The sequence below is a fragment of the Micropterus dolomieu genome, linkage group LG08, assembly GCF_021292245.1.
Source record: "Micropterus dolomieu isolate WLL.071019.BEF.003 ecotype Adirondacks linkage group LG08, ASM2129224v1, whole genome shotgun sequence".
Lineage (NCBI taxonomy): Eukaryota > Metazoa > Chordata > Actinopteri > Centrarchiformes > Centrarchidae > Micropterus > Micropterus dolomieu.
The window spans coordinates 20562949-20574365 of NC_060157.1; the positions used below are offsets into that span (position 1 = coordinate 20562949).

The following is an 11417-nucleotide window of genomic DNA, read 5'->3' on the forward strand; positions in this document are numbered from 1 at the left end:
TATCTTTAATACCCAGCCAGCTTGGGTGTGGAAAAAGCAGATTAAAGTTTCAGTTTGGTCATATTTACCCAGCCACTTCAAGTACGAGACTGCCTGCATTACACAGTAGACAGACCTCTTCACAAAGATTCCTCCCCCCACATGTACACACACCCACCCCCAATCCTTTACCTTCCAGAAACAAGATGTCTGCCTTGAAACAATTAGACATCATACTTAAATAATTCATCATTTCCCAGTCAGTCTTTCTCTCTTACGTGTCCTTTAAACAGACAGACCGAGCTGCCAAAGGGGCTAAAGTGAATAACAGCAGCAGGTGCCTTTTCAGATGGAGCTTTGTAGTCTGCAGAGGGTGCTGAGCTGTTATTTTAGTAGGGGAGTAGGGGGTGGCTGGGAAATGGACTTGGTGGCTGACCTGAGACCCCAGAGCTGTCCTATTAGCAGTGTGCTCTCCACTAAACGTTTCCAGCAATAATTCCCGGCTTCACTCACATCTCGGCTGAAAAAGAGAACACTATTCACCCACGGTCACCTGTGAAGTTAAAAAAGCCCAACACAATACTTGAATCCCCATTTGATAATGTCAGAACCCTACTTCCCAAAAATAAACTCCTTTGACCCTGAAGGAGGTCATTTGTGTGGGAGGTCATTTGTGTCGGCAGCACCAGATTGTAAGACTGGACATGCATGATTATTACCCATCAGCATGCATCAGAGGGATTTAAACATATGAGTAAGATGCTCCTTAAGCCTCTGCTAAGTCAGTATGTTCTTCCTGACCATTTCATTATCAAATGCATAATCGTCATCTGCCGAGGACAGAACTGACGGCCTAAGGCCCTACCTGTTGTCCTGGATGTTGACTTCCTTGTTTCCATTCAAGACCACTGCCCCACCCAGAGGTTGCTTTATGAACACAGGAGCCCCATAAATGAAATTAAGGTGTCAATTAGTCAATTACAGCATAATAACTCTGAGGGCAGACATTTAGAGACAGAGAGAACCTCAGCTAAGTTCATTTCCTCCGGCCCAGGAGCCTAGCGCTTGGCACACGTCACTCCCCACCCAGACTCGTCGAATAAAGGCCCCAGTGCTCTCCCTAATGTTATTTTCCCCTGGATATCTTTTTTGATCAACAATTTCCTTTCATGGGTTTGTTTTTCAGATGCAGGGTATGCACTTTTTCTCTCCCCAATTTGGCTAGGGAGAATTTTATAATTTAGTAATTAAAATCTTTGTTAGGCTTTAGAAATTGCAGCTAATTGAATTTAATGGGAAGATGAATTTCAATTTTATTTGATTAGCAGGACCCCTGGCATAGGTATTTATGGAAAAAACTCTACAAAAATATGCTGTGTGGGCTAAGATGGCATAATAGAATTACAGATAATCGGATTTCACTGTCATGAATTTCACTCTAATTTCACTCTAATTTTCCATTAGATAGCTGGTTTACAAATATTTGCTCATCTGCGATGGGAAAGGCTATCTGTCTAAAATGATTACGGAGCAAGCCTTCAGAAATATGTCCCTTTTTTCCCCTCCCTTTTAAAAACCAGATTGCGAGGGATCAAAATTAGGAAGATTGCATTATGGATGTCTGCATCCGGGAGAGCAATGGGGGAGATATGATGATTACGGCCGGGGGATGAAAGCAGTGTCAAGAAAAATGTATGACTCAAAAACATAGGCCTCTTCTATCTACAAAATCTCTGCTCTCAGCACACGGCCGCCAAGCAACATGCTATATCATAATTTACGTAATATCATAAACAGTGCACAAATATAAGAAAGAGATTGCAGCATGTTGACATACAAATACACCTTATACCTCATATAAAACTCCATGTTAATTGCTTTCAAGTGTATACCTATAATAGATTTTGCCATGCGATTTTCATAGTGTATGCATGTAGCTGTATATACACCTATACAGCAATTATTAAAATCAAATGAGATTCTGAAGAATCATTGTCATGAGTAATGCAAATGATGATTATCAAGAAGTGGTGTATTACCATCATCATTGTTCTGGTTGTATTTGTGTGTAAGTTTAATATTCAACTCCTTCTCTGCTTAAAAATAAATATATAATGCAATATAAACAGACGTGAGAGGGAATAATATCCCACATCACTGGCAACCTCGAATAACACTGGGGGGTGAACTCTTGTTGAATCCCACTTTAAAAGCCCCTGCATCAGAATTAAGCTTTTACACGTTCAATTTCCTGCCAATTTGACAACAACATGACAGTGAATATCAAAAATAAACTTCATCCATTGTCTGTTGAAAAACACAAACTATTTTAATTTGTTGTGTTCAAAGTTAGATGCAGTAGAAGTGTTTCGTGCCGCTCCCCCTGTGTAACCCCCCCCCCCCCCCAACCCCCCACCTGGACACTCCGTCAGTTAGGACAGACCTACATCCCACGCCAACTCACACCCACTCCATCTCCTCCCATTCGCTCACTCACTCTTTGCCCCGAACTGCCAGAGACAGCAAGAGGGGTTCAAAAACACAATCTGACTCTCGGCAAAGGTCAGATTTCTCACTCGGCATGTCTCTGGGCTTTGGGCACAAAAGCCACTGAATTCACATCTATCAACTGGGCCCTAGCTTTTGTCCTGGGGAATGGAGAACTCGGAGTGGGCCCTTCACCAGACCAGCCCCTCCTGGAGTGCACTGTCAGGGGCAGCCAAACGTCTGGCCCGGCGGCCCTTTGACTGATGTACCCCTGCCATGTCACACGCACGGCAGCGCACACACACACTCTCACACGAATACACACTCCACCTTGCCCTCAACATTCTCCCGCATGCACCGTACAATACGCTCAGACCACATCAAACGAAAAGCCCCACAGCTTCTTTAGAAAAGTAATGGTTTCGCCCCCAAAGATGGCAGCTCAAGGGCCAGAGGGCTGTAATGCATGGACGACAAATCCTCCCTCCTGTGGACATGAATAGAATTCACCCTCCAAACTGAAACGTCCCCAATATCAAGTTTTGAGATACTATAGTAGTTTTTGTTTTTCATTTCTATACTGTCACATCACATCACAATGTTACAGCCAGGCAGATGTTTTCATACCACTATTGTTTAAAATTTTATTAAAAACTGATGGAAATTTCAGTTTCTGGCATAAAAGGTTTTCTTTAAACGTAAAATTAAAATAATCTACATACTCATATCACAGAGTGGTTGGTATTAAGCTGTGGTTAGGGAGTATTTAGCCCAACGTTTGGTCAGTAGTGATCCACATAGGCGTCAGACCTTACCAGGTCTCATTTATCCACCAAACACAATACGTTTGTTTGTACAACATGTGATTGATGAAGAACAGGACTGACATTTGTCGCCTTTGCAAGAGAAAAAAAAATGTCTGGTTGCCAAGTCAGGTCATGTAAAATAGTTAGATTTTTTTTATTATGGCAAACAAAAAGTAATGGTGTTTACAGTACAATGTTAGATCAAGGGTGGAACCTTTTGATAGAAACTCTTTTAAGGGCATTTTCTTTTATGTGGGTTAGGAAGGAGGAGATGAAGCTTTTTTTCCCCATTATTTACCGGGATGAGTCATCATAATTTCAAAATCAACCTAAACCTGTTTTATGTACATACTTTGGACTTTGCTGACAGCACTCAGGAACTGAAGCCAGCTCTATGTATCATTGCATTATTGTTCACAGCCATAAAGTTGTTCATTTCCTCTTTTCTACAACCAGTAAATGCTTGTAATATACCACCTTTATTCAAAATAAAACTACTGTTGTAAACTGGAATATCCAGTGACCTTTCAAAGTTTAGACTTTTTAGTTATTTTGTGTCACTTTGTAAATTCCACATTCTTGACATAGAGCCATGTTTACAATATATGGACATTATGTACAAATTGGTCCAGAGGCACTTTGCATGCCAGTGCGGAAGAAACTGCCAGGCAAATAAGGGGTTTGTCTTATAAAGTATTCATTGTCACCTGGTAACGGCTGTCGTTTATCATTTCACCTGAAATTACAATGAAAACTGATAGCTTATCAGAGGGAGGGAAGGAGAAAGAGTGTGCTCTGAGGGAGAGAGGCAAAGAAAGTATACTACATGGTACTGAAATAGATAGGATTGCTGTTTTTGTGAGAGAAGTGAGAGAGTTATTTGCTTGAAGCTAAAGTGTTGGAGTAATATTTTTATCAAATATTTAAAAAAACTCCTAATGCTTCTGGCAAGTGAGATGAGGACAAGCGTGTTTATCATTTACAGTTGGAAATCTACTTGATATAATTGTGTTCCTTTTTAATGTGTGACATTCAATAATGATTTAATAGTTAAGTGACTTGCTTACAAAATTGTTAAAATCTAATATGGATTTACTGTAGGTGTATTTCAAATAAAACATTTCATGTTTTAAACACAGCATTTATAGGTAGTCACACTATTTCATTTAAATAGTTGGTCTAAAAGCCTTATATACGTGTGCGCAGTAAAAGTATAATATATTTTAATAAACGTGTAATCTCTTCCTCCAAAAAGATCTTTTTTGAAAGTGTTCTGCTCCCCTCATTTGAATAGAGGCAGTGGAGGCTCCACCCCAAGAGAGTTGAAAGGCTAGAAGACCACAAAGATGGAAAAGGCCAGCCCACTGAGGGAGGGAGAAAAAAACTGCTCCGGTTCCTCTGCCATAATTTCCTATCAGCCTATTCAGACAACATCACCAACAGCTTGGTCTGTGCGTGTGTGTGTGTGTGTGTGTATGGGGGCAAAGCAGAGAGTGAGCGAGAGAGGCAGCGCACCAGAGGCAGAGAGAGAGAGCGACACAGAGAGCTACAGAGAGAGAGAGAGAGAGCAGGGAAGGGGGAGGCTACATATTCTTTCACCTACCCCCCGTCAAACCACAGGAAGGAGGGGCCAGACCCTAAGCTGCCAATCAAATCCGCTCGTGGCACCCGGCATTATCTCAGCAACAAACTATTGACAGATTACATGTCAAGGAGTTTAGTGCATGATTGAAGGAAGCCTTTTTTTATCTAGTTACTTTTCCGCTTTATTTCCCCCTCCACCAACCAACATTCGAATGACTTTCTAACAGAGTTGAGTAATATTATGAAAGTTACATGTCTGAGAGGATTTAACTTCGACTTCCCTGAATATGGTGAGTACTCTTCTTCTTTTCTGTCTTTGCTAGATATGTTTTATTAGCTGACAGTCTAAGGTGTGCCTTTATCTCTGACTAAATATACTGAGAGGGGAAGTTGTTCATGATTAAACTATGTGCCAGCGCGTACGTATAGCCAAGTGTTGCGACACCCTTATTTATAGCTCTTTGACAGTGCCCAAAGGTGACTGCAATATCAAATATGATTGCCCATTTCTCCAGCTCACCACTCATGACACCGTGTGTTACATGCAGTACACATGTGGACAAAGTTCACAAAGCCAGTTTCATTTTCTCTTGTTAGATTCTATTTCTCTTCTAGGACCTGAGACCAGCACAACTCCCTGTCAGGCTTTTTTTCCCCCCTCATCCATGTTTTCCTGCTCGTTTAGGTTCTTCATTTAATTACATGTTTTTGAATAAGCCAGCATTAGGTACTGTAGAAATACAGGTATCGGTGTTACCCACAGCGGCACTGGCAATGCCATTAGGGTGCATTGAATGGCCTAAGGGGTTGTTGCCAAGGGGACAAAGCAAACAAACTGTTGTGTTGCTTATGTTGTCACACATGTAAAGGGAACAGGAGCGGTGCCAACACCTTTCCAGGTACTTCTGATTAGTGTATATACAGTACGTTGGTGCATGTTACATAAAATAGAAACATTCTGATAATGCAGATGCATTACATGTTAGGTAAATTATAACTAAAAAAATATTCAGTATTTCCGTTATTTAATAACGCTGTTCTCATTGATCAGCATTGTTGTGCAAATGAACCTGTGGGGCAGATTATTTAAATTTATATCAGACCTCTAAATGTCAAGTTGACAGCATTCTGTGCGTACTTTTGGGAGGGTAAACTTCAAGCACCACTCTCGTCGTCACTTTACTTGAAAGAAGGGTTTTCTGTGTGTGTTTTAAAATAAGTCGTAGTTCACATTTCGTTATTTCTGTTTTGCGTCTACTGTAAGTAAGCGTGTGTTCTGTTTGCATGCACTGAGTGGTGTCTTCCCTGTGTGTGTGTGTGTGTGTGTGTGTGTGTGTGTGTGTGTAGTAATATTGCCTCTGTATGTCATTATTTGTGATGATACGTAAAACTACTCAGCAACTAAACTATAACTTTTTACAGCGATTATGGGTTCCCTTTGACTTTGAAAAATCTTATCTGCTCTGTTTTTGCACTTTATTTTAAACTCACACAGTATATAAATATTTAGTAAAGGTTGTGGGGTTATTTTTGAGTAAGATGTTACTTTTAAAAATGGTCTCAGAGTGTTTTAAATTACAGATGGGATGCTCAGAAAAGAAATATTTTATTTAGTCTTTTTTTAATTTTTAGGAAAAAAAATCTGAAAGTCAAACTTCATTCAAGCAGTTGTTGGTCCAGGTTGCTATTTTTAATTGAGTAATTGTCAGATATGTACTCTCTGTATTGTATTTGAATCCTCTTAACAATTATTAGTAGTTTTTTTGGTTTTAGTTTTTTTTGCTGTCTGATCTTGCCGTTCAACACTTGTGACACTATGTAGGCTTTTCTGCTCTTCAACTTGTATATGGCAGTATGATTGAAAAATAAAACACAATCTAAAGATGCTGTTTCTTATTAAATAAAACTGGGAGACTGTAAAGTAGACCACTATGACCACAGGGTTTCACAAACATGTGAAAGACATAGACGAGGGCTCGGTTATTATGTCTGGTTATTTAAGGTGTCCTATTATTAAAATAACAACAAACAAGTACAGGTTTGTGACACACCCTAATTTCAAACTTTTCGTCAGCTTGGAAATTGTTTTTGTACCCTCTTATGAGTCATAATGTTGATTGCCTTCTCCCTCACTGAGTTGTCTCATTAACCCTTTGTGGCCCTCTCCATCTTTTACGGCCTTCCACAAAACCAGGACGAAATGAAGGAGAAAAACAAGCCCAGTTCTGAAGGCCCTCAATAACCTTTTATCACAATTTAGCAATAACCTGAATCAATTTGATGTCTTAAGCAATAAAATATGCTGTTGCACTCCTATTTCTGCTGCTCCTTGGATGACAGTAAATTTACATTTTTTAATTAAACTAGCCGGAATTTTTATTAGGGGGCTGGGCTATGCTAATGGGAATGTTGTGTACAGCAGATTAACAGAGTTTTGAAATAAATTTAACAGGGAGACATTTGGAGGAAAAAAAATGCTAGTCATTGTCTTTAACCTCTTTCATGCCGATTTCTCCTGGGGGATGCTTGTATTCTAAGGAGCCTTGTCAGGGAAGAGTGCTTCTCAGCAACGCGGTGATTAGTATCGTCTTGTCAACCGAGGAAAAACACTCACATTCTAAAGATTTATTTTTTAAATACCTTTCTGAAATCATACTAAAATATGTGCTTTTTACTTACATATGCAGTTGAATATACACAATGAATGACACAATTTACATCCCTCTCTGAGTTAGTTTAAATTAAGTGTTTAAAGAAAAAATGCTTGTATTCATGTTTTATTTTGCTAAATTCAGAAATAGAGAAATTTTATGGCAACATTTAAATTTATATCCAAAAGCACAACCTTACCAATGGATTCTTTCTTTTAATATTCCTGTACAAATTAATTCCTTTTCTGTCTTTAAATTCAGTAGGTGAAGAACTATTAAATAAGTGTCAAATACAGTAGTTAATGGCAGCGTATATGTTTGTGTAGTTTTATGGTCCGGCTCTCAGTATTTGATTGATGTCACGCGAGGCTGTGTGTGTTATGCCTGGTTTTAGAGTGGCAGGGAGAGAGAAGGGGGAACATAGACAGCAGACAAGGGGAGGGAGGGGTGTGTGTGTGCGTGTGTGTGTTTGTTGTGTGTTGGAGGGGTTAGACAGAAAGAGAGGGACAGCTGAGTCCTGATTGAGCATGTGCCCAGTCATCAGACACAAGCCACCCAACACCATAATTACCTTAACCCCCGTCTTTTAAAACCCAAATCACACCAACTGGCCTTTATTTTTTTTTATTTTTTTTTTTACCGGTAGAGAGAGGAGACATTAGAGATCAAACGATCAAATAAACTCCAGATGCACGTGGGCTGCCATGCATCTTGCCGCCGTAGCCAAAGTGTTCAGGGCTACTTGATATGGGCCAGGAGCAAGGCAAGTGGCATCACCACCCCCTTTCTTCAATCCTGTGCACTCATGCAGTGGCCAGCACCTAATTAAAACCTCAAAGCTCCCCGTCACCAATCTGGAGTAATGGCCTAATTAATACTCGGTGAAGAAATATTCCAGAATGATAAACAGGTTGCACCATGGGTCCTCATTGCCTTTATTATCTAAAATATAACAGGCCAAGTTTTTATTATCACAGATAATGCATGTTTGTTAAACTGCTCTACTAAAAATAAGCGAAATGGAAATGGTGAAATATTCTTTTTAATTATACTATCTTAAAAAGAAGGGCAATGAATTATAAATTATATCATTAGTTAGGGAAAAAAGTTTTCATGTATAATTTTCTGGGGGAAAAAAAACTTTTCCCCCCATATTTCTTAGCCATTTGTCTCAGCGGTAACCAGCGCTTTTAATCTCACAGCTGAATGTGTGGTGTCATGTATTCTTGTGTGCCGAGTCAAGAGAGAAGCTTCCGGTAACTTTTTTTTTTCCCGACTCGATTTCCGAATCTTACATATGAAATTATAATTTCATGCAAAGTAAGGGAGAAGAATAATCTCTCGTTGTTGATATGCTATATAAGAGGAGAAAAGGGGAAAATGAAGAGGTAATTAGCAGAGTGGAAGACTTTGGCGCGTTTGTCTGAAAGCATGGTCTCCACTGGCCATGAATGAATTTGCATGCTTCGCTTATCGAAGCACACTTATTAGGCCAGCTGAAAGAGAGATTAAGCCGGCACAAAATGTGGTGACTAATCCTTTTAAATGTGGCAGGGGGTCTTTAAGGTGTGAACCAGCCCGTACGTGGGTTAGTGGGCATGGAATGTGACAGACCACAACTTTCATACAACTGCATGTGCAAAAGAGGAAGCAGCAGATGCAAGGTTAACTATTTAATGACAAGGACAGTGATTGACACAGGTAATAAATTGATAGTTTATCTCCTGACCCTCTTATCTCTGGAATAAATACAGCAGGTGGGGTCAGACGGGGTTGACAAAAAAAACTTTGTGCGGCCCAACATCAGTGGCTTTTCCATGTTTTTTATTAATGAATAAGTATTGGTGCATTTAGTTACTCATCCATGTAAGACAAAAACCTAAAAGATGGGAAGAGTAGGTGTAGATACAAATCTGTCTCTTCACTTAACCAATGTCTTAGTGTTGAGCACATTTCTTAGTTTCAGTTCTCTGTCACCTTTTTCTCTGACAGGAATTCAGTGCCTGCTGCACTGACTCTGGATTTATTTTGAAAGGAGGAAAGAAAAAAAATCAACACAAATGAACATGAAACCTCCTTTTTTTTCTGTCACCTTCACTGTGAGTGAGAAAACGTGTGCTCTGCCGAGTTACAGAGCCGATGCCCCTGTCCTCGTAGTAATTGACTGTAAACAGGAACATAGTGACGTTTAAACGCTGCCCTCCTCTTTCTTCTGTGTCTCACACACACATCTTTCACACAGTCCCCAGCCCGGCACCCCTCAACTCTGGGTCCCCCTTCTGCCGTGTGACATTCTATTCACTTGGGTCAGTAGCAGGCAGCACCAGCAATAATTACTGTCTGTACATGATAAATCTGAAGCCCAGCTGTTCATTTCTGTCACTGCCAACAGAGACAGAAAGAGAGGGAGAAAGATAGAGAAGAGAAGGGAGAGAGGAGGAGAGAGGGGAAGAGCCCAGGAGTTTGCAGTTTGCTGACTTTCTTTCCCTGTTTTTAAAAAAACTTGGTAACTTGATAGGATTACATGGTTCTAGAGCCCACACCTGTTAAGAGGCTGTTAGCAGAACAGTTGGCAGTCCCATAGCCGCAGCTCAGCCTTTTTCTTCTCTCTCTACCGTCCATTCTGTATCCCCTTTTGGGGATTTCACACTGCATGTATGATGAGAGTTTGTTTCTCCGGGCTCCTGCCTCAGTCAGGGGTGAGGAGGGGAGAGCGCTCCTTGTGACATGTGAGTGGTTTATGTTTGATGTTAGAGTGCGTATCCTATGCTTCTGTGTGTGTGTGTGTGTGTGTGTGTGTGTGAGAGTGTGTGAGGCCTGGTCGGCTGACATCTCTTTTTCCCTCCCTCTCATGAGACACGTTGTCTGCCATCAGTTGTTGCGTCCCTCTCCAACCTCAGTCACGCCAGGGCCGCCCCCAGAAAAACAATGTATATACAAGGAACATGACAGCAAACAAAGAAAGAATTCAATTTGGTTTGTTTTTCACAAGGGTGGGGGACAGGTGTTGGCAGAGTCGTAAAATGCCCAAATACAGGTTAAACCAGACGATTTAAATGATTAAGGGTTAGGTTGAGAACATTTGTGCATATTTTAGGAGTGCCAAAGCCCTGCTGTCAATTAGAAATACTTTTGAAAGGAGTGGAGATATGAGTAATGCATCAAATTTGTTGCTTGTTTTCTCTTGTTCGGCTATTATTAAGTAGAGAAAAAAATCCAGAATATTGTCAGAATACAGGGAAATATTGTGTCGAAGTGGGGTACTCAGAAAAATGCATTACAGTAGGTTGTTTTATGCCTTGCTGCAACGTGTCTCACTGCCTTATTTGGCATTCAGCAGCAACCCAGCTCTTTGGCTTCGTCACTTTCTTTGGGCCCTCAGCACCTGTTCCCCTATTGTGCCGGAATTTTCTATATTTGGCAAGAAGTTTGACTCTCGCAATTGGTGTGTAGGTCAGTGTTTCTAATAGTATGAGAGAGATGTTCTTTTTCTTTTTCTTCTGCTGTTGCTCAGTTGATCAAAAGAAATGAGAAAGCATGATTCAACTTGGGAGGACCACGAAACATTTGTCACCTGGGCATCTAAATGTCATGTTGTCTCTTGCATGTTATTGACATGTTGCATTCCCAGGAGTTCAAATAATCTTCCTTCTGAAGCACGAGAGAAATACATTTTTTAAAAAGGAGCAAAGTTAATTGATATCACAGGCTAACTTTTAATTGTTCTGATATGTAATCGCTAAATGACAATAAAAAAGGAGCAGGGCCACTTTAAAAGCTTTATCTCTCCTGCTCTGTGCCCAAAGTGTCATGTCCATAACAGCACCACCTGATCTACAGAGTAAAATAACCGCTAAGGCTTATTGTTTGGACAATATTGGAGCCCCCCCCCCGCCTCCATATCCCCCCC

General features: G+C 40.5%; 1 protein-coding gene across 1 annotated transcript in view; it reads left to right on the plus strand.

The window, feature by feature from the left end:
- The first annotated feature begins 4983 nt into the window (after window positions 1–4983).
- Window positions 4984–11417, plus strand: part of casz1 (castor zinc finger 1) — a 77839-nt gene continuing 71405 nt past the window's right edge. The window contains exon 1 of the mRNA XM_046056595.1: window positions 4984–5146. Coding sequence (XP_045912551.1) covers window positions 5098–5146 — 49 coding nt within the window. The 5' untranslated portion in view covers window positions 4984–5097. The remainder of the gene's footprint in view (window positions 5147–11417) is intronic.